The sequence below is a fragment of the Venturia canescens genome, chromosome 9 (genome assembly GCF_019457755.1).
Source record: "Venturia canescens isolate UGA chromosome 9, ASM1945775v1, whole genome shotgun sequence".
NCBI classification, from domain to species: Eukaryota; Metazoa; Arthropoda; class Insecta; order Hymenoptera; family Ichneumonidae; genus Venturia; species Venturia canescens.
In genome coordinates this window covers 10,534,699-10,558,157 of record NC_057429.1, presented here as the reverse complement: position 1 = coordinate 10,558,157, position 23,459 = coordinate 10,534,699, and the positions used below count along the sequence as shown (strand labels likewise).

General features: G+C 43.5%; 3 protein-coding genes and 1 long non-coding RNA gene across 4 annotated transcripts; 2 read left to right on the top strand and 2 right to left on the bottom strand.

Moving 5' to 3' along the window:
- Positions 1–6,903: 6,903 nt before the first annotated feature.
- On the bottom strand, positions 6,904–14,607 carry LOC122415919 (nuclear receptor subfamily 1 group D member 1-like). The gene is made up of 4 exons (XM_043428517.1): positions 13,925–14,607; positions 11,979–12,528; positions 10,050–10,127; positions 6,904–9,930 (listed from the first exon to the last, which is right to left on the bottom strand). Exons 2-4 carry the CDS (start codon positions 12,207–12,209, stop codon positions 8,917–8,919), a joined length of 1,323 nt encoding a protein of 440 aa, XP_043284452.1. The 5' UTR covers positions 12,210–12,528; positions 13,925–14,607; the 3' UTR covers positions 6,904–8,916.
- Positions 14,608–17,908: 3,301 nt separating this feature from the next.
- LOC122416177 (uncharacterized) lies at positions 17,909–18,572 on the top strand. The gene is made up of 3 exons (XR_006262077.1): positions 17,909–18,125; positions 18,349–18,370; positions 18,536–18,572. It is a non-coding gene; the product is annotated as an uncharacterized lncRNA (long non-coding RNA).
- A 214-nt stretch (positions 18,573–18,786) lies between these two features.
- On the top strand, positions 18,787–19,915 carry LOC122416143 (uncharacterized). Its single transcript, XM_043428850.1, has 2 exons — positions 18,787–18,937; positions 19,254–19,915. The coding sequence occupies exons 1-2, from the start codon at positions 18,854–18,856 to the stop codon at positions 19,599–19,601; spliced, it is 432 nt and encodes a 143-aa protein (XP_043284785.1). The 5' UTR covers positions 18,787–18,853; the 3' UTR covers positions 19,602–19,915.
- Positions 19,916–20,058: 143 nt separating this feature from the next.
- LOC122416142 (alaserpin-like) lies at positions 20,059–23,257 on the bottom strand. The gene is made up of 8 exons (XM_043428848.1): positions 23,100–23,257; positions 22,835–22,959; positions 22,578–22,763; positions 22,205–22,412; positions 21,459–21,682; positions 20,966–21,163; positions 20,548–20,719; positions 20,059–20,404 (listed from the first exon to the last, which is right to left on the bottom strand). The coding sequence occupies exons 1-8, from the start codon at positions 23,107–23,109 to the stop codon at positions 20,292–20,294; spliced, it is 1,236 nt and encodes a 411-aa protein (XP_043284783.1). The 5' UTR covers positions 23,110–23,257; the 3' UTR covers positions 20,059–20,291.
- Between the last annotated feature and the right edge of the window lie 202 nt (positions 23,258–23,459).

Sequence of the window (23,459 nt, the reverse complement as noted above, 5' to 3'; positions counted from 1 at the left end):
CGAAGGAAGGATTCCCAGCGGGAGATATACACACGCAGCTGAAGCCGGGGATAGAACCTCGCCGAGATTCTGCTGCCGCGAATGCAAGCCCGAGAGAGAAGGAGCGAGAGACCGCATAACAGATCGAATCGACTCTCTAACTTCTCCGGACGTGAGTTACACGTGTGGGCCAAACTCGCGCGCGCGCGCGCGCGGAAAGCACCAGAAGAGCAACAACAATAAGAATGAGACAACTGCCGCATGCGCGTGTAGCATATAAACGTGTTTATAAATTCGTCTTGTGTGTGAGGTTTTACCATTGCGCGATGAGAACGAGAATGAGAGAATAATGCCCACACTGGAACGGCAACCCTGGAGGAGAAGCAGCGAATCGGCCGTTCACAGAATCAGTGCACTCTCCATTTTTCAGGATATTTTTCAATTCAAGGACGAACCAAAGTTCACCTGTGGACCCTCGGCGAGGAGCCGCGATCTCGACACTTTAATCCAAGGCGAGCACGAGGCGCGCAGGAGTAAAAAACTCGCTCGTACGTCGTTATCCCGCGACAGGGGGCGCCGAATAACTTGTCCAACTTGACGTTCCTTCCATATCTCATCTTACATTAAGGTCGTCCTCGCACACGCCGCCTCCCGTTGTTTCGACGTAAAATATAGTGCAACGACTTTGGGGCACGAAAATCTCACTCTCGGATCTTCCGAGCGCGCGTCCGCGGAACGAGCGATCGCGACGCAGGGGCGAAGGACTTGAGAACCGACGCTCCTTCCCGAGTCTACTTTTCAAAATTCAAATTCGAGACCCAAAGACATTTTCTTCACAATTCGCTTCAACGAGCGAATCGAGATATAATGGAAAGTTGGAAAACGGGGAGATCGCGCTCGTGCGCTTCTCGCAGATTGCCGCGCGTGTGGTCTTCGCGCAGTTAGGAACAGATTAGCACGATCAATCCGTGCGATCCTCGGATTCTCTCGGTTGGGTTAATGCGTTCACTCGGGGGCCGGGGGGAGCAGAGGAACAACGAAAAATGCCAGAGAGGAAGGGTCGTCAAGCGCGGCGTCAAAGAGTGAAATTCGAAAGGCTCTCGATCGTTTAGAGCCCGCGCGAGAATAAAGATCGTCCCACTCGAAGAAGCGAGGGAGAGGAAGAGCGCGGGCTCGCTTCTCTTACGATCTTACGATGTCGTAATGCACGATCCGCAAGAGAGTGCGGGCAGCGAGTAATATCTCTATTAATAATGTAATTGCCGGGGCGTCCAGGAGGATCGTGCATGCTTGCACGACCATTAGGGCCAACGCGCGCCAGATCGCTCTGAGGCTTCTTCCTCCTCTTCTTGCTCTAACACCACTTTCCCCGTCTCTTTTCCTCTGGATTACATTTTTATTTCTTCTCGAGCGTTCGTATACATACCGCGGAGCAGCCACGTACGCACACGATCGTCGTTCAATGTTCCTCGAGCGCGCTGGACGTGTAACCGGTCATCGAGGAGATCAGGTCAGTCAACACGAGACCTGACCTCTCCTCGGAGGTCGCAGACGCTTTAAACGCGGAGGAAGTGTGCTCGGATCGCTTTGAAGTTCGACCGAGGGAGCAGGCTACTTGACATACTTACCGGAACATTTTTCCAGCCGGAGGCCCGCGCAACGTTGGGAAAGGAAAAAATGATGACGAGCGAGACGACGAGACACGCGCAATACCGAAGATCGAGCCTCGCGCCAGGAGCGTTGAAATTTTTCTTCGATTTTCGAACTCGAAATCATCTCCGATGAGATTAAGAGGATGGATCAGTCGGTATATCGCAACCGTGAGTGCGAGAGAGATAGCTGCAAATTTCGAAATAAAAATTCTTTGACACAGTTTGACCGATTAAAAAAAGGCTCTGTCAGTCGATTTTTGCCATCGTTCTGCGTAGGCTGACAGAGCCTTTTTTTAATCGGTCAACCCGTGTCAGAGAATTTCAATTTCAAAAATTCCAAGTGAGGTTAGTCGACTGATCCATACTCTTAAGGTGATGGATCACACGATAACATACGTTGCCGCACCCTCCCCTCCCTGTCGGTACTGCAGAACTTGAAACGAGCTACTGCGCAGACTACCGACAGGTGTCACGGCGTGATGCTTCCATCAGGTTTCAACGAAGAACCCGATGGATCGCTTCAAAAAGCGGTAAAATAGAATAAACAATTTATATTGTTTATCCGGGAGAACGTTAGTTCTTTCCGAATATCTCCAACGATTTTCATCGATGGGTTGTTCAATGAGTACTGAACTCTCCAGCAGTAAAGACTGCCGGGTTCTCGCTCCAAAAAGCGGTAGCATTCGATAAACAATTTATTTTGTTTATCCGGGAGAACGTTAGTTCTTTCCGAATATCTCCAGCGATTTTGATCGATGGGTTGTTCAATGAGTACTGAACTCTCCTGCAGTGAAGACTGCCGGGTTCTCGCTCGAAAAAGCGGTAAAACTCGATAAACAATTTATATTGTTTATATTATTATAACAATTTATATTGTTTATCCGGGAGAACGCTAGTTCTTTCCGAATATCTCCAACGATTTTCATCGATGGGGTGTTCGATGAGTACTAAACTCTCCAGCAGTAAAGACTGCCGGGTTCTCGCTCCAAAAAGCGGTAGAATTCGATAAACAATTTATATTGTTTATCCGGGAGAACGTTAGTTCTTTCCGAATATCTCCAACGATTTTCATCGATGGGTTGTTCAATGAGAATTGAACTCTCCAGCAGTGAAGACCGCTGGGTTCTCGCTTGAAAAAGCGGTGGACATAGATAAAAAGTTGAATTGAAAAAAAAAAGAAAATTTACCAGAATTATTGAAAATTTTGTATCTTCGGTCGCTGTTTTTTTCTCCAGTTATTTTTGCTCCCTTTCGCTCCATCTTCTCCAAAATTTCAATATCCGCACGCTCGCAGCGAGTCCAGGGCTTCGACGTGTCCACCGATGTACCTTTCGACATCGAGCACGTTCCTCTGTATATTTTGTCCTTTATTCTTCAGCACTACACTTTTTCCACAGTACTACACTGCACAAGAAGACTTTCTATCAAATCCATGACATATACTAAACGTCACTTTCTCCTATGCTTCTTCGTTTGTCTTTTCAAAAACTGATGGTCGCGCACATTTCGATAAACCAATGAGGATAATTTTTTTCAATAAATTTTTAAAAGCTTCTTTCTCCTTCATTTAATCATCGATTTTGATGCAACAAGGCTCAAAATGTGTGTTTTTTTTATTGCTGTTGGGATGACATTCGCCAAATTACGATTCGATGGATATTTACTGAGTTATTCTACAATTACTCAGATGGTAATACGAAATGTAAATAAAAAAATCAAAATTTCAAAAAACCCCCATGTCATCCCAATTGTGGCACAATACTGTATTCACAGTTCTAATTTCAACATAATCGGTTGAACGGTGTGGCAAAAATCAACTTTTGAAATTTCGATCTGCAAATCACCTTAAAATAAGGGCGGGAGGAAAAACAGCCAATGGGAGAATCGGAGGAAAAAGATTGAAGATCGTCTTCCGCCGCTTGTGTTTTTGTCGCCTCGCGGCTAATTGAGAAGATATTTTTATCCAAGGCGATAGGCGGGTAATGCGAATGACGTGGGAAATCTGGTACCTTCTTTTTCTTCGGCGAGGAGCGAGGCTGCGCTCTCGGTGCGAGGGATCTGCTCCACACGGAGTAGTATAATAATTGCATTAGCAAGCTAATGGAGTAGACTGGAAACGTTCAGTCGCCGCTGCGACGCCACAAGCTTTTTTCCTTTTTTCGCTTTCTTCTATGATGCCCGAGACAGGTTTGTACCTGCGGTGTACGTTTTGCCGATAAAACGACAGAGCGAAAGACAGACTTGACCCGAGCTGTACCGGTCACTCCGAACGCTTTTTTACTCCTCGCCCGCGAGCAGAGACAAGTTATACGTGCCTAAGCTCTCGCCCATTATTATTGCCAACTGAGAAAAAATCTTCGAGCCTCGCGAAGCATGGACGCACGCACTTGACGATCCAACACTCGCGCAATGCGATTCAAATTCGCTCCGGGGCTCCCGACCAACTCCAAAGGCATTTTCGTCTCTATTTACAACAACAAAAATGGCATCCGAATCCCTCAGTTTCGGATCATCGAGCAAGAGATTCTACCCGAAATCCAAAATGCGAGGAAACGTTGAACAAAAACAAAGATTTTTCTCGCGAAACGTTGCAAAGTCCTGAGAAAATGTCGAGACTCGCTTGCAGAAATATTATTTTTGTGCGTAGAAACAAATGAATGATGAAACTCGTGTTTCCTATCGCGGGATCAAGAGTCACGAAAGGTTCTGAACCGAAGATAAAAATAGTAGCTTGACATGCGCAAAGTCGAATGTGTACGACTGCGTCGAATATCAACTATCGCAAATTTTCTTTGAAAACGGCGCCTATTGGACACGTTAAGGAGGAGGATTGGTCAGTCACCGTGGCAGATGTCAAATCATTCTCGCGTTCTTTCATGCATTCTTGCGGACCGCGATCAAACTACAGGAAACATGATCAACGACGACGGTTCCCTTTACCATGAGGGCGCGAAGACGCATCGAGCTTGCCCATTAGGAGGGTATTTCACGGCGCGTCACGTTTATGCCGTTCACGTGACTTCTCCTGACTCTGCGCGCCACGGGCTCGCGCGACTCAACGCGAGAGGCAGTCACGTACTTTAAATTTTTTAGCTTCACACACCTCCGAGGTCGTATGGAAAAATCTTCGCACCCTCGGCCATCAATCATCATCGATTCTGCATGATTCTACTCCGGAGAAAATATCGCAGGTATTCAAACATTTTTCAAAGATTCTAAGAAAAAACGAGATTAAATCGTTCCCCGCGAGCAATCGAACTTCTGGGACTGCCTTAAAAAAGGTGCAAATTCCAAGGGCCTCAATTCCCTCCAAAATCTGACATGACAAATATCATTTCAGCGACCAGATTCCTGTTCAGCGTGATAAATCCAAGTTTCTTCGAACTCTCAGATTCGATGTTGTCTAATGTAATTAGCAATGCATTTGAAAGATGTCAATAGCCAAGGAAGAATTTTCAGAAGGCTTTAATTCGCGATGTTGCAAATTTTAATCGCCTCGCATATCGAACAAAAATTCTCCAGATGGAGGCTGCGACGATTTTATAACCGTCGCCACGATAGTACAACTTTATAGTACTCACCTTTACAATACATTGCAGATTTTACGACCCGAGTACAATCCACTCCTGCTTTCTCGCTATTTCACAACACACTTGAACCTTCAATTAACAAATTAATTAACCTAAGAATAGTTTCTATTCGCCTGGGCCTCAAAGAAGCACTCGAACGAACGGTTCAATTGAATTAAAAATTGAAAAACCTCGTCGAAAGGTATCACCGCGCAATCAAAAACTGTTTTTCATCCACAAGTGAGCGGAATTACTTTTAGTTTTTCCTTTCATTACGAAAAAAAAACCTGAACTCTCGACTGGCTGTCTTTTGAACAGCCAAAACTTGACATTTTTCGTATCCCGCTTGAGGACATGACAAAACAGCCCGTGAAAAAGTGCACGTAACTTCGATATTATCGATATGAAAGATCTCACGATGATCGTGGGAGAGAAGGCGATCCGAGAAGGTGAAACGTTTCACCCCGTGAGTGCATATGCATATGTAAAATCGTTCTTTTCTTCCCGCCAGTAATTAACGTCTTAATTAGGTATTCACGGTGAGCGAGTGCGGATCGCTCGATCACTGCGGGCGCGAGCCACTCAAACGATATCGTCCTCGGTACGTAGCGACCTTATGGTATTAAGCGTACTCATTTATTTGCGTCCCTCCTCGTTGACACGGGTGACGCGCGAAAAATTTTTCCACCTCCTGTCGAGTTCGCGGTGTCACGAGCTCACAAAGTCATGACGATTTTGCCACGTGGAGGATCCAGACCCTCGTATGCTGTGACACAGAATTATCATTCAAGATTCGTCGTAATGGGGAAGAACGGTGAGAAGCGGACCACCCAAAAGGTATGAAAAAGTAATGACTTCTCAATTGCATTAAACGAGCATCATCGCCGACTGAAATCTGATTCTGAAATATCGTCTTACTCCTCATCTTACTTTTATTCTTATTGTGATAAGCAAAATGTATGCTTCGAAAGATCCAAATTCTAAGAAATAATCTTACATTATAGGGAGAGAGAGAAGAACTACGAAAAGAGCATAAAGTAAGGGGTCTGGACAGTTGTGGATGAGACATAAACAATCGAGTGGAATGCGAACAGTCGTGAGATCATATCTGAAGACTTTTATGTTACCTTGGGTGGACCACACGGGTGAGGCGGTGTCCAGAGGCCTCGAAGAAATGAGATTAGAGGAGAGTCCCTTGAAACTATTTGAGCGATTCGATTTCATTTGAAATTTCTTCAACATTCGTGAGTCATTCTAACTAAGTTGGCTGTCACTGTTATGATAATTTATATATTTTGGTGTATTTTCAAACAAACTCGATATTTCGGAAAGAAAACATTGCAACGTTTCAGGATGAAAAATTAATGGATTTTGGTAGATTGTTCGTTAAATAAATACCTAAAAATCGTCACTGATTGCATGCGGCGAGACGTGAAATGCCCCATATATTCGTACATACCTGCATGTGTCCATCGAAATTTAACGACCTCAGGAGAAGGATGGGGAAAGGAGGGATGAGACGAGAAATGTTTACTCATCTCACTGGAAGACGCGGAAGCAAGCATTTTTATTACGTGGGCGAAAACGACATTCTTCTTTGGCTGGATCTCGAAAAAAAAAATGATCACGAGAGGTTTCGCGTTTCATGAAAAAAAGAAGAAAACAAAATGAAGACGAAAAAGCAACGATTTTTTATCTTCGAATATCGTATTTATTTATTCGTTGTTTTTATTCGCGATCGAATCGAACGCTGAGATTTATCTTATAACATATATTTACACGCACGCGCGCGCACACACACACACACATGCACGCACTCATATCGTATGTTTCATCACTACAATTGCATCTACTGGCCTGTGGATTGATTCAGCTTCCATAAGCTTTTCTTGTTATTAAATAATAATATTTGAGCACCGAAGTATTATTGAAAATATACAATTGGCGAGAGCCCATCTCGCGTTATTTTATATTACTTTTTATCCTTAAAAGGTATATGGGAAGGGCGGAATTTTATTCGTTCGTCCAAAGACTTTCCTCGATCGTCCTCAAGCTCCATAACACTCTTGGAGCGTTACAAAATACGTCGAATTAATCTCAACCTGTGAAAATCAGCTGCAGGATGATCACGTGACCTTAAAATACCGACGAACTATCGAGTCGAACAGTTGTATCAAGCATAAGGGTCTTTTATTTCGAATAATATTATATATCCGTGGCGTTTAATTCGCAGGTGAAAGAGTCAACTGTCTGCGTGTTTAATGGCTAATCGAGGCTCGTACTTCTTCCCCGGCTAAACTCCTTATCGTCGCGAGGCCAACAGAGCAGGGATATTCTTCGTGGCATTATACAGCTTGGCATTAAGACTCTTTATTTATTTATTACCCTTTTTTTCCCCCTTTTATACGAATTTTTATTTTTTCCTCCCATCACCACGAAAAATATAGTTGCCTCTCATTTAAAACCATTGAGAATCCAGTGTGCATAATAGACAATTTCTCCTTGACACGTTCGTCGACGCTAACGTCTTCGTAACGTTACAGCGAAATGAACACGCACTCGATCATATTTCCTCGGAGACCACCCGTGTTTCGACAAACGAATTATAATAATTGGTTGCTTTTTTATTTGTTACCGCGTCTCATACGTGTAGTTCACTAAATTCGAATCTCATTTGTACCAAGTGACGTTCTCTTAGGCGTGTTTTAAAGTACTCCGGGTTTCTTTTTACAATTCATTCGTCACCGATCGTGGATACGTTGGTGCTGAAGAGTTTCACGCGCACGGTTTGTCCATTCGCAAAACGCGATAATATATTCACGTCGAGGAACCATCTTCTCGGCTCGATCTTACGGACTCTTCGATCGGGCCCGGTGACGAGCGAGTGTCGTCGCAGGCGAATGGCGAGTCTCGAATGTCGATAATAAACTATCCGGGCTGGGCCCCCGACACTCGCTCCGACTCCTACTTAACTTCAGACTCTTGAGAGACTTCACACATCGCATAGAATATTCCAAGTGTACGATTATAGATAGGTGAAGAAGCAGCGCTTGCGTTGGGTGTTGCGTGGCTGCATATTCGCCGTGCGAGGACAGACGAGCCAGCCAGAATGTTCGGAGATAGCGCGGCACAGTCGTTCGTCTTTGAAACGCGTCGTACGTCTTTCGAAGCTGGTGAGGATATCGCGATGATCTTCAGTCCGGGTAAGCACTTGTGGAACTATCGACGAACAGGCACTTCTTTCATTTTCTCTCCTTTTCCCCTTCTTCTCCTCTTCCTCTGGCTTTTCCGATAGATCATTCGTGCGGCAAGACACTCCGCTAGACGTCGTTAGATCTAACTGCTTTCCATTTAACCCAAATGAACCCGAGGAGACGTACACAGGTGCTGCTGGCTCTTATCCAACCGTGGCAGAAGTATCAAGTCTGTTACAGAAGCTCGTAACACCTCCGAGGCTTACAAAACACTTTGAGGGCTCCCTTGGTGAAGTCTTTCCGAACTCGTGCGCTTCACCGAGAACCGAAAAAACTCGAGTAATCTTCTCTGCTTCTAATCCAAATGGAATAAATGCTGATGGACTCGCGCGCAGATACGAGAGAGAGAGAGAGACAGCCTGCCCGCCCCGCTAATGTCCTTAATGTTTAGCCCGGACGATTGATTCCTCAGGTCAGTTGGCTCATCCTTCGATCCTTAATGCCCTAGAGCCAAGCTCCTCGTCATGTCTTCGTGGTGAGATCGAGCGGCGGTCCTGTTTCAGTCTTCTGCTCATCTTCGCCATCGGTGCAGTCCTTTTCAATTCTGTCCGCGGGCATTTCATCGCTGGAACTCATAACGACTTCCGAATCGACGTCGCGACTAGCAGCAGCTTTTGAGAGGCTCTTGGTGCTCAGATCCATCGGTAGGTCCTGCTCAGGTCCGAGAGACCTGAGGAAGGCTAAACTCTTGTCCTGACTTCCTTCCGGGGCTTGTTGATCCGCAGGGTTAGATCTCCGGACGCAGTCATCGGCGGGATCCGAGTGGAGTCTTCTTAGGGAATTCCCGTCGTGGTGAGAGTCGCGTTTCGGTGACGGGGTCGATCTGGGGCTGACGCTTTCGCTGGACGACGACGAGGAGAGACTGGTCACGGGTATCTGAGCTGCGCCCACTTGATTCGGATAGGGCAGGAGGAATCTTTGCTGGAAGGGAAAAAACGGGGAATTGAGGAGGTGCATCGGATGGAAAAAGGGCGGACCTCGCCACATGGGGAACCGGGAAGCTTCGGACCTGAGAAGATCGTGGGAGCCGGTCAAGAGATCGGGAGGCCTCGCGATCAACTGAGGACGCGAGGGAACCTCCTGCGGCCTCAGTCTGGACTCGTCCACTTTTGGCAATCTTCCTTGATAACTATTGTTCCCGCCGAGCGAAGTTGGCGCTCCGGAAGTTTGGTTGCTGTTGTTGTTGTTGTTGTTGTTCGCCGCGTCCAACGAATTGAGCACTTTCTCGAACGATGACTTCGGCTCCTTGAAGCGGGCCTGGGCCTGATGCGACTGCTCCTGGAGGAGACAGTGGATCTTGAACCAGTTGGAACGACGCCCGTATCTGGAGCCGGATTTCGACATGCCGACCATCAAGCACTTGCGCAATCGGCAGGCCTTGCAAGCCGTACGGTTCTTCTTATTGATGACGCACGCTCCGCCGTTCTTGCATTCGGATATGCTTCCGAGGTTGTTGTAAGTGCGTCCGAAGAAGGACTGGAAGCCAACATGGAATGAGAAAAATCATATCTATCTGGAGGACTGAAGAGGGAGCTGGCATCAGCTCTACCACATTATTCTTTACCCTCCGGTTAATCTTTTCATTGAGAATCTACCTTACAACCCTCGCAGGTAAAAGCCCCGAAATGAAATCCGGCCGCCGGTTCCCCGCATACCCTGCACAGTTGGTTCATCTGTAATCCATCAAATGCAAACAGTGTGTCAAACTTTGCTGCCTCTCGAAGATCGCATCTTCCGCCAACAGTTGTCCTCATATGTCCCAAATCAAATGAACATTTTCAAAATAGGATTCCTCGCTAATTCCCTACGAGTCTTGTGCCCCTCCGCTAGAACCTGCAATCACCGCGCGTACTGCCGTGAGACTCAGAAAAGAGGTTATTTCGATCGCCGGAATACCTCAGTATTTTCTTATTAAAACCTACTTAACCGCTAACAGGCCCAACTGCTTATTAGTACCGCGCTCGTTGCACGACGACAATGCTTTTTCATCTGCCTATGCTAAAAGAATGATGGACCAAGTGGCGAGGAGTGCACGCTACCGAGAGTATATATGAAAAAAGCCAGAAAGAATTGAGAAGGCGCCCGAAAGCATGCACTCCGTAAGAGGTAAAAGCCAACGTGAGAGGAGCGTAACGGTTAGTCCACCAGAATCTCGTAGATTCGAGTCGCGGTTTCAGCACTGGATAATAAGACGTGTTTGCAAGAATGAGAAGTGGTCGGAACCGCGTAGCGCACCATTCCCACGCAACAAGATCACTCAACTTATTTGCCACGATGGAACGAGCAATCAAGTACCAAAGAGTTGATGATTCTCGTCAATTCTTCCTTCGGTCGCATGCTCGAATTTTTCATAAATAGCCTACAATTGGACGTTCATTAAATAGCATCGCTCATCCGGTAACTCGGTATCAGCTCCAATATTCCCGAACGTATATTTGACTTGGGGAGTGTGCAAAAAAGCATGAAGCGCTAAACCTGGATACAATGGGAATCGAGTTTACAGCTGAATGCTAGTACACAAAGGGCCCGAAAAAAGTTATCCAGGCGTCCAACAGATGACGCCTGCGCTCCATGAGAGAGGCTTTAAGCTCGTTTTCATTCTCAGGATGAGATATGTACGTGAGGAACGATGGTCTTTGTAGAAGATATTATAGTAATACGCTGCTGCGCACACCTCATCGAGTGAGCAACGGAACTAAATGATATCCCATCACAGCAGCGCATCCTCCTCGAGAAGTCTTCGCTCGCTCAAGCATACAAAGTGTATAAAACCTCGGTGGATCTAAAACTCATCGTTCGACTCGCGTCGGAAATTCGAGCTGCAGAAGCCTTTCGTCAAATTCAATAAAACAAAACTGACTCGCTATTTTTTCGTGGCTGTTAAATCTCTCGAGATGAACTCGGTAAGGTGCTGATGAGGAAAAACCAAATTTTATTTTCCCTCCATCTCCGTTAGCGCGAGTTTCTTTCATTTTATTTTTCAAACGCTCCGCTCAAGAAACTGTGTTTGAGCGAGGACGCGTATTTTGCAAACACGGAATTTCTACGACGCCGTCTCGCACGGGTGAGACGCCGCTACAAAACCCAAGACGACAAGATTGCGAAGCCTTATTAATCGCAACGAATGAAAGAGGGGAGCGAGTGCATTATAATCACGCCGGGTCTCCGCAATGAGGGGGCGAGTTATAAAAAAGAAGAAAAAACTCCTAATCATCCGTCGTAGTTATTACTCATTATCAGTGTGAATGATTATCCCGTAGAGTGACGAGACAGAGGCGTTTCCTCGCTCGTATCGAACGTATAATTTATTACCTCAACGCGACCGAACAACTTTCACGGAGCGCGATCGGGAATAATGAAAATCATAATAAATAATTATCGCTGATTTTCTGCTGATATTTCATAGCACGCAGATAAGATTTTCTCCTTCAGGGCCTCGCACGAATACGCTCGTTTCCATGAAAAAAAAAAAAAAAAAAAAAAAAAAAAAACAAAACGTTCGAAAATGTCTTCAAAAGACTCACCACGTCGGTGTTAGCCGGTGCGGTAATGATGGTTGACGTTGGCGTCCACCAGCCAGCGCTCGTGGCAATGTTCGGGTTAACGTTGCTGGCAATACCAGCCCCACCGATCCCGCCGCCACCAGCGAGTCCACCAGCGGGATGATGACCCACCGTTGGACCGAGGATGGCGGCTGCTGGGCTGCCGTTTCCCGCCAAGCCTCCTGCAGGGTTCGATAGATCGCCCACGTCCATCCGAACAGCTAGCTACCGTGATACACCTTTATTCCCGTCTCGGAGTTTTCGTCTCGCTTTTCGGCGTCGCTCTACTCCCTGATGCCACTCGCTCCACCGTTCTCGGGCTCCCCATCGTATGGGGATCGTCTCTTCCGATTCTTGTCTTTATTATTTCAACGCTTCGAGTCGTCTCGTCTCCGACGAATATTACCATCAGTTCAACCAGGACGATTGGAGCGATTTTGTTCAGTCGAACACGCTGTTAGGGCTTCTGTGACGAGTTTAAAAAACGAATAAATCCTCACCCGTCCGGAGGACCGATTCGCTGAACCAGACCCTGGTGTGGAGGAAAAACGAATTGTTAACTCGGTTGACTCGATTCATAGATCGATTGACATTGTATTTTATAATTATCCAAAAAAAAAAAAAAAAATACTTTAAGAACGACTCTATTCATCCGAACAACGAAATGTCCAGCGGGCCTCGCTTGTAGTTTTACAAAATCCTGCTAGATAATAATACCTTCCTGCAATGAGTAATCTTTCAACTGAAAATTTTCCAACGATCGAAAAATTCAAATTTCAACATTTTCGCTCTAAAACGATAAAATCGCTAGTTCTATACCTCGATCGCGTAGGTTCTATTAAAACATAAACACTGGATACGCCTCTTTCGTTCTGACGCAGAAATTACACGCAAAACAGCTTATAATCGATCTTTCTCGCTTACCACGTACTCGTGCGGTTACCCGATCATCCTCGCCCTCTTTCTCCCCTCGTAAATATATTTCTATGTACATATGTATGTTTAATATCGTTCACGTACATCTATCCAACTAGATCCGGAGATACACTGAGAATTATAGCGCACGGCTCGAGTGTTGCTCGAGCACACGCCGACGTGCACTCCATTACCCTTACGAGACGGCGAGCCTAATTAACTAATGACAAATTAATTAAGAGACGTTATCCCCGGTTAAAAGCAACCGGTTCGTCACCATCGTGTATAATGCCGGAGGAAGCCGAACTTGCCACGCAAACTCAATGAAATTAACAACCTAAACATTTTTACATCATCAAAACTATTAATTCCGTAGAAATATGATTCGCGACTATTTCATTTTCATGGCTGTGTGCTCAACATGTTTTCAGTGCGTGATATTGTCATGGGGAGATCGTAAAAACGTTTCGCGCTAATCACATAACGTGCGCGAGTCGAATCTATGAGTTTTACTTTATAGTCCCGAGCGCGCTGCGACGATAACGCGAGAACACTCGGTTCCGAGACATCTAGCGGCATTTTATCGTAACTTCTAGCATCTGCGCATTTTCAGACGTTTCGCGGATCCTTGTTGCGCGTTGATTCCTCAACATTGTGATTCACCAATACGACGGACGGAGTCTCGAGTTTGATTAATTACGTATTTTCTTTAAAAATATACCGAAGCTCGATAATTACTTCGGAGAAGCACGACGTTTATTGAATCTGAAATCTGACGAGATAAAAGTTCGTGCACAATTTTCAACATTTTTCGCGTCATTTAACGGTTCGGATGAAAATACATGATTCCGGAAATTCTTCATCGACAACGTAGCCATTTCTGATTCAATATTTCACGGAATAAACAGCACACAATTGTAAATCGTATTATCGTGCTCGATATCCAAGTTTTCTTCACAATTTTTCATCTCGTTGAATAAATCAATTGAGACAGAAAAGTCATTTATACTCACTTAAGTGTATTTCTCAAGGGAGAGCAGCACAAGAGAAACGATATTAAATCCTGTGAGCTTTATCATCACATCGCGTGTGCGTATCACTTATGCGGGCAAAAAAATCGTCGTTATCACTTAAGCCCGAGGGATAACGGGTACGGATAAGCACAAAAACATGAGTCGATAACATCACGTCACTAAATAAGTCACAGAATGGCTGCAACGAGTGCAAGAGGTCGAGTTCACATTGAGAGCATCAGGAGCCATTGTCCTCGGCGTTTTTTTTCCATAAATCGTGTTTCAAGAAGGCTTCAACTTTTCTAGATCGCCGCGAGGTGTCGCGAGGACATTTGAGCTCCTTTAAAAAATGAGATTCAACGGAAAAGGCGCCATGTTAGAAGGAGAACGAGGAAACGAGATCGCGAACAGAGGCGATGCGCAGGATCCTCGTGAGCATTCGAAACAAATGAAGAACAAGCGAATACGTGGGAAATGATAACGAGTCGAAATGGACGTTCGAAAACGGTTCGAAAAGTCTTTCGCGCTCGACCGGCCGGCGGGGCGTGCGCTCGTGTAGCACGTGGCCGAGAGACTGAGTCTTATCCCCTACTTTTCGCTATGAGGCCCCCGCAGCATCGAGAAGAGCCCATCAACTCCGTATGAAGAACGGAGGTTCCGTCTTCGTCTCGCGCATCCGAGCGTGCTCAACCTTACGCGAGAGGAAAGGCTCCTCGGACCGAGCCTCAAGAAGACGGAGAAAGAGCGATCGAGAGCGAGAAAGAAAAGAATCGCCGCGGGAGAGGGAAGCGCGGGGTCTTTTCTCACTTCCCCTGGTCGGTGTGCCGGACCCTGGCGTATACGCGCCCGCGCATCACTCGTTCCCCGCGGTTGCAGCAGCGCCGTAGCGCGTCACTGGAGGCAGAGACCGGCCGCGGGGTCTCGTACCATAACGCACAGCAGCAGCCGGAGCACCGTCCACATGCACGATCCATTGGGTTACATTGCGATATCCGAGAGGCCTTTTATTACCACCACCATCCTCCTGTGCGAGCATCGTCTCTTCTCGCAGAATCTCAAATCCAGGAAAATACGCGAGCGAGATATAGAGGCGCACACCTTTCCTCTCTTGCCATCGACTGGAGAGACACGCCATCGGACATTCCTAAATGTCTAGTACAGGCACATACGTCTACCATGCGGAAGAATCGCGAATACACGCGTTCGAACCGTCATTTTCCACGGCGGAGCTCTTATACCTTACGCTCGAATAGTTTAGATGTACTTGAGCATTGACGGCTATCGAGACCACCTGCTGCTGTACTTCGGATTTCCGAAATTCAGAGCTTCCGCGCGACGAACCATTCGATGCGTTTTTATTTTTACTCTTTACGATCCTCTGTCCGTACTGCTCAGTCGTTATTTCACCGACCTTCGACACCGATTCGATCGATTATTTCGACGATCAGCTCCGGGGGAATCGAAACCAATTAGACTCCCTCCGACTCTGCCCAACGGTGAATTTATCCGGCGGTATCGCGACGAATAAATGTCACGAGTTTGCTGTTGCAGCGTCAAAAGATCGCTTTGCCAAGGTGAAATTTGAGGATGCGCTCCGAAATCGGTAGCAGGGTCCTCGAGGCGTACAATATTATTTTTGCCTTCGAATCGCGTCGTTTGCTCGCGTATGACGCGCTTCTGAGAAGAGTTCTCTGCCAGCACGACGAGTATTTTGCGGATATATATAGACGGCGCTATAACCGTCATGACTATCGAGAATAAACAGCGGACAAACAGCATCGAGAGGCTCATTTCATTTATGTGCGCAAAACGTACTCTCGTCGCTGTGATTTACGGCTCGGATCGCCAGCGCGCAGTAATCGCAACATTCGTGCACGCATACATGCAGAAATACGATGCGAAGGAGAATAAATATATTGGAGGGAGAAAACGCCTGAGCCTGGACCAGCGCACCGAGCGAGAACACGCTCCAGAGGTTGCTTTAGAAACGAGAAGTGGGAGGTGCCCGATGAGCGGCCAATAGAAACAGCCACGCCACCCACGCGGCGATAAAAATTAATTTATCACGGGGATCACCGCCTACGCCATTGCGCTCTAGCCCGAGACACTCTCGCGATTCCCCGCTATCACACGAGGTAGCGTTATCTGTCGGGTCAAACCGAACCCTGCGACACCTCTTCCTCGCGCGTATCGATCATCGCTCTTTTTCGACCAATCTTACTGCCAATAGTTTTCTTTCTTTTATTTCCGAGACATTTCGACTCTCCCACGAACAAGAAATCGTGAGACGACTTGACACGACGTAAAATTCTTCATTTTCTCGCGATAATCTTGAAATTTTTTTTTTTATTACGGTGCCATGTTCTTGAAACCTTTTTTCCCAGGGATGTTGGCATTTTCGTTTTCGAATGGCACCAACGCGAATCATTATAGTCAGCCGTTTCTTTGAAGCTTTATTGATGCCTCTCGCCCTCGATGTCGAACGCAATCGACACTCTTTGTCGAGGTTTAATTTTGAATTTTATATTCCTCGAGATCGATTTTACTTCCCGTACTCAAAAGCGAATTCTCCTGTTTTTTTTTGTACTGCCCGGAAATGCTCATTTTTATCGTGGCATGGTAATAATCTGCTGTTTTACCGTCTCGCGGTATTAACCAGGCAGGGAGACGAGATCATTCAGATTTCTCTTGCGATGAATCAACACTCGGAATCTCGAATTCCATTCTTAGTAACCGTTGTTAAGCCACGATCGCCAACAGAAATTTTAATCACATTCAATCGACGAATATGTAATAATTACATAGCGATAAACATTATTTCACTTACAACGCATTTTTTGTGCCGGAATATCGTCGCGTGTTTATTTGACGTTTTCTCGTGGAAGGTCAAAGCGAGTCGAGTGGCCAAAAGATTCAATAATATTCAGTGCCGAACCGAGCGGTGAGAACACTCATAGAATACTTGCCTGTTGTGTGGTGACGATATAATATCGCGTATTCCAAAAGCGATCTAAAAGTACAGAAAGAAATATCGATTTCCATGAAATATCAATGGAGAAAAGAATTTTTCACTGATGGAATAAAAATGTTGAAACAATTGGGGAATCCTGGTGTTATAAACATTGAAAATTTGTACCTATTTCGTGTTTATAGATGTTTTTTGCACAACTCTATAGATATAGCGAGATTAGAAGTAAATGATTTTTGAGATTGAAGATTAGGCGGTGAAAATATTCCTGAAAAATCGGTTCTCTTATTTGTATCGAACGTGTGCTCGAATCACTGCATCTAAAAAAGACAAAAGACATTGCAACTTTCTGTTATGGGCGATCGTGAATGTTTGACATTTGAAGTTAGCACTTTAGAATGTGAATATTAAAAACACTGAATTTTCCAATTTCCACGACCTCATTCGCTGCAAAGGCAACTCTTCACTTTTTATTATTTCGAAACTTAAGTAGGGAAGATTAAAACACTTACTTTTTCAGGTAGTATCCGATGTCGAGATGCGGCTCATAAAGCTTTTCATGCTAATTTTATCAAAGTTGTCTTCAATTTTGGCTAACTTTTGGTTTCTTTTGAAATTATGATGAGCGTGCTCACATTTTGATAAATATTATCGGACTGCAAAGAGAAAATAATTTATTTTAAACTTCGTTTTAATTAACAGATCGACGCCAACTTATTGTCCGTTTTTCAAATATTCTATTCATAAAATACCATAAATTGGTGAGATCGTATCCGCGTTTCTTATCTTCCGAGTACCATCGTGATGTGATCAAATGTTTTTCGAATGATATCAAACTTCTGGCATCGTTAAAACTAAGCGGTTAGTTTTTATAGTTCGTTATCAATTTAATTATTTGAGAAACACTTGACATCTGCGCACTCATATTTTTTCACGAACGGAAGCCTTATAAGCCTTGAAAAGAACCTCCAATGGGCCGAAAATTTTTTTAGTAAAAAATTCATTTACCTTGCACTGAATTTCGACGAATTCTCTGCGGGTATTCTCGCTTCGACTGGATTCCGAAAATTGACACTCTGGGCCGGCGAACGTCCAAATTTTGTAGTGTCTTCTATGAGCGATCGAGATGCGGCCCGATATCCGAAGAAACGAAAATTCCGCTGGCTACGAAAATACGCAGCTGCGATGCATCGTAACTCTGCAATGCATTTCCAATCATTTTATTGACAACACGTAAGAGTTTGTACCTTTATTCGTGTAATTTCAATGGAAAAATATTGAAAATAGTTAAGAGTCCTTAAAATCCACGTAACAAAATCGTTTTTGGACCATTCTGTGCTTACATCGAAGACCAAATTGGCTATACAGACCCCAGTAGTTTTCATATTCAGTGGTCCCTTGGTGAGCCCGAGAGCTTAATCCATAAAATTTTTCTTGTATTTTTTTCGTGCTCCAGAGGATCACAGCGCGAGTGCCAGGTAAACACCGGCTGAAGAAACGACCAAATGTTCTAGATATTCTTTCGCGACTCTGTCATGACCACTTATTTTTCGCAGGTTTTTTAACCGCGAGTTTCTGATATTTTTCTCTCTTAAAATTTCTGTCTTCGCGTTCGACTTATCGAATTTTTTCGTTTTTTCCAGTTCTACAAATATATTTTATCGATTTGAAGCGTACCAGTAGCAACTCGATATCGAGTATCGGATAAGACAATGCCGCTCACATTTGTTGCACGTGTTTTACGTTCCTCTCAATATTAACATCGAGTCAATACGATATCATTTTAAAAATAGAAAAGGAAACGTTTTCCAAAATGGGTAATACGGAGCCCCTTGGAACCATATAAAAGCAGGGTTTCATCGCGGAATTTTCCACAGTTCCTTCGCATCTCGCATCGTCTAAGAAAGAATCGTGACTCAAGCGTCTGAATAATAATCGTTCGAATTCGGTTCCACACGAAAATGATGGAGAAACCCAATCGTATCGTGCTCTCGCTCCTCGTTTTAGCGATCGTTGGAGTTCACTCTGCTTCCCAAAGTCTCGATGTAAGTTGCAAATATATAATAGCGAGTATACATTCGAAGTGAACGTTTCGACGATAAATTATGATAAAATTAGTAAGACAAAGATCACGAGAATACAAAAATTTTGCCAGAATAATTTGGTTCTTCTTGACTGGAGAAAAATTGAAAAATAACTAAATAAGTTGAGAGCAGTTGGCCGTACGCGTCCGAAGCGTTGAAACTTCACCAAGGGCGCTGATGCCCGAGTGCGCCGGACTCACTCTAAATACGCAATTCGAATTTTCAAATTGATCAAATTTTCCAATTCCCAACAATTGATGATTTTTTTATTTTCCAGTCGAGCGATGCCTCTTCCACAGTTGCAGAGCAGAGTGATTCGTTTTTGGGAGCAGCGCCTGTCGCCCAAGAGGGTGTCAGAAGAAGGAGAACTCCTGGGGGATCCAACGACTCCGACGAAAAGTTGACACGCATAAAAGCAATACTCAGAAGCTACGCAGTCGAACCTCAAGTACCGCCAGTCGAAACTCCAGATCAAAGGGAACGGAGGCTGGCAGTCGGACGACTTAACCGAAGAATTAACCAACTGATGCAGGATCAACGCTTGAATTGGAATGTTGCGGTCGCACAAGCATATGCAGAAAATCGTGCGGAGTTCAACCAATTGGATGCACAACGTAGAAACTAAAGTCTTGGCAGTATTCGATCCATTGTACTGTCATTTTAACAATTATCAAGCTGAGAATCTGTCGAATAATGATCTTCATTTAAAAAATTATATTCCAAAATCCTCTTATGAAATAATCTCTGCAGCAGATGAGTCTATCATTGTTTTACTATGATAGAGTCGAATCTACATTTTTCGTAACCGCGCTGTTAAGCAACGATTACGATTGTTACAGAAAAACTGCGTACAGGGCGAATGCTTCGTTCTTTTTATTAATAATATCAATATACAGATGCACTGAGAAAAAAAAATTGTTGATTCAACAGCAATTGATGTTATTGGAAGAGTTTTCTTCGTTTAACTGCAACGTTTTTGCCGAGAATGAATCTGCAGTTTGATCTAAAAGTATTTTTCTTTTAGTGTTACTATTTTTACTACTTCAAGGGTTTCGATCGCCAATACTTTATAAAAGTTTTGATGACACTTTCAACCGTTGGTGGTTTATTTATCAAAGATTTTTTCCCGCTCCGGAAAGCGCATTAATATATCTAGCATTTATTCGTTTTGTTTACATGTAACGACTGATGTAAAAATTACGTGGCGAATAAACTGTATTATTTCACTTAAAACGTATTTTTGCCGGAATATCGTAGTGTGGATTTGAAGTTTTCTCGTGGAACGTCAAATCGAGATGAGTCGTCAGAAGTCTTATTATTCTTGGCCGGTGAACCGAGCAGTGAGAACATTCATAGGATACTCGCCTGCTGTGGCGATGATAACGTAGAATGGAGATAACACGTCGAAATGAGAAAAATACTCATCATCTAAGTACATAGAAGAAGATCGTATTAAATGAGTTGGAAGATTTCCAGGAAATATAAATTGGAGAAATAATTATTCTAGGGAGCGAATAAAAATGTTAAAACTGCTGCGAAATGCTGGTAAAGATTATTGTTTATTTGTGTACCAAGGGGAGGATTGTACTTGATGCCGTTGCCGTCTATATTTATAGATGTTTTCTGCACAACACGAGTTAGAGCGATCTCAGGATTAAACACATTGCTAGTACAGAAATTATTCGGTGAAAAGATTCCTGAAAAATCTGCTTTCTTCCTATCGAATATGTGCCCGAATCCCATCTAAAAAGACAGAATGCATTGTAATTTTTTCTTCTCTTCGTTTTAATGGAAAAATCACTTGTGAGAAATTATTATTATTACGACAATGGTAACGCGGGAGGATCATAAATGTTTGACATATTTGAACTTTGCAGGATGGACTCTGAATATTGAAAACCATCAAGCTCCAAATTTCCACGATCTCATTGCTGAAACAGCAGTTCTTAACTTTTTATTATTTAGAATTATTTAGAAGAAAACACTTACTTTTTTCAGGATGGTTCCGATGTCGAGATGGCTTTTAATTTCGAATTGTGGTAGTGTAATCGTCAAGGGCCTTTCAGTACTATGCTTATAAAGCTTCTTCACACTAATTCGATGGAAGTTCTCTTCAAGATAGGCGAAAGTTGAGGTGAAGTTTGGCATTATGACGAACATGCTCTTATTACGATAATAAACGTCGGACTGCGCAGATAAAATGATGTTTTTAAGCTCGTTTTAACAGATCGATACCAACTTATCCAACTACCATTTTTCAAGCGTTTCATTTATGAAACATCAGAAATTCGTGACATCGTGTAAGCAGCATTTCTCATATTCGAAGGATCATGAAGCGAAGCGATTAGTTTTTATTTCATTGTTAGAGGAACACACTTTACATCTGTGCAATCATATTTTCGACGCACGATACAATTTCATACGCTTTGCAAAGAACCTTCGATGAGCCGGAGGCTTTTTTTATGGTACATTATATATTTACCTTGTACGGAATTTCAATGAATTCAGCTCCCGCTTCCGGGATTTTTCCATACTGGACGTAGTGAAGAGCCGAATTAAAAGGTAATGTCGCAGTTGTATCATCTTCATAAGTGAACTCAACTTTGTATGGATGCATCGTGGTTACAGGGACTAAGCGATACATCGGTGTCCCTTTGAAATTTACGGCGCTGAAGAGAGCTGTCTGAGTACTGCTGTCCAAATTATCTAAGGAAAAAATTTCCCAGCCTTTTTGATCTGCTGTTTTACGAATCAATTAAAGTCTATACTTGCAACAGGCGAAAAAACGTGATTTTCTTGATTTTTTTTCGATAAGAAAATCAATGTTTATTGAAAAACTGTAAACGACATTCATCAATACGTATGTTCATGTAAATTTATACCACTCATTTATTATAATAATAATTTGGGCCTGGGCGACAGTTTTAACAAAAAATACATTTATCGAGGTGCGAAATTTTCGGTTTTTTGTTACAACTTTTTTTCCAACGAAATACGAAATCCTTCGTCCAGGCCCCAGCTATTATTATAACAAATGAGTGGTACAAATTTCTTATGGATCGGATTAATAATTTTTTAGCAATCCTGTCCACCGCAAAGGTATTTTTCAATAAACATCTGATAAATATCTGATAAAAAAATTTTCGATTTTTCCGTCCATCACAAGTGTATACAAGGCCTTAAATAGCATACGAACAGCAAAAAAACATCAGAGAAAATTGCTCTTACTATACAGAATGTTTCCAACATCTCCATTTGTACATTCGTTGCACCAACTGTTTATGGAGTTGGTCGCTTCAACTGGTTTCCGAAAATTGACGTTCTGGGCAAGCCAACATCGATTTTTTGCAGGGTTTTTTATGAAATCAGAATGCAGCCCGATATCTGAAGAAACGAATATTCCGCTGGCCATACTCAGCTCTGATTTATCGAAACTCTGCAATGCATTTCCAATTATATATTATTAACTATATCCTTAAAGAAGTATTCGCGCCATTGGAACATCCGAAAGGGAATTTCATTGGAAAAACGGATATTAAAAATTCAAAAATCATTCGAAATATAAACAGTAACACCGTTTTTACACCTATTTGTGTCTTACATTTAAAATCAAATTGGTTACTTCCACGCCCATTTTTTTCATATCCGGTGGTACACCGGTAAGATGGAGAAGGTCGTCGAATACATCTTCCGTATATCTTTGTGCTCCGGAAGATGCCATTGTCAGTGCCAGATAAGCACCAATTGGAGAAACAACAAAATTTTTTCTGTTTGTTTTCGCCACTGCCTGTGAGAAAAAAAAGTTCTTACTGTGAGAGCCAGATGCCATAGCAGTCTTTAGCATTTTATTGATTATACCTGAACGAATTTGCCTGAGAACTGATTTGCTCCTTCGTTTACTCTTTTGAAAGCCGTTAGTTTGGCTGATGGTCCTTGAGCCGCGGAAGCGGCGATGTATAGGATTAGAATCCCCGGCAATGCGTCTATTGGAAGAATAAAAAGTTCATGAACAGGAAAAATGAATGACAAGCAGATGAAAATTGTACATTGAAAAAAAAAAAAATCATTTTTCAAAACTTGTTTGAAAGACTTTATTAATTAAACAGATTTCGATATTCCTTACGTAAACGCATTTTTGACTGTTTTGGACGAGCGGTATATACTGTAGCGACTAAATATTGCGCACTGTAATACTCGTAGAAGATGCCCGAGTATAATACTGCAAACGAATGTGACACGGAAGCGAAAAAAATCCTACTTTATAGCCACCTTATGATGACGTGAAAAAGAACGACAAAAAGCGGAATAGATTCACAATTCGTTCATTCCTATCATAATGTTTGAGGTTCTTCGATAACATTGTTACCGAATATGCGTTTAAAAATTGTTTATTCCGTGTCGAAGCGAAATTTTGTAATTGTGAGCAAACGTTCATAATCGTCGCTAGAAAAAGCATCGTATTCCAATGATGTCATATACGTTC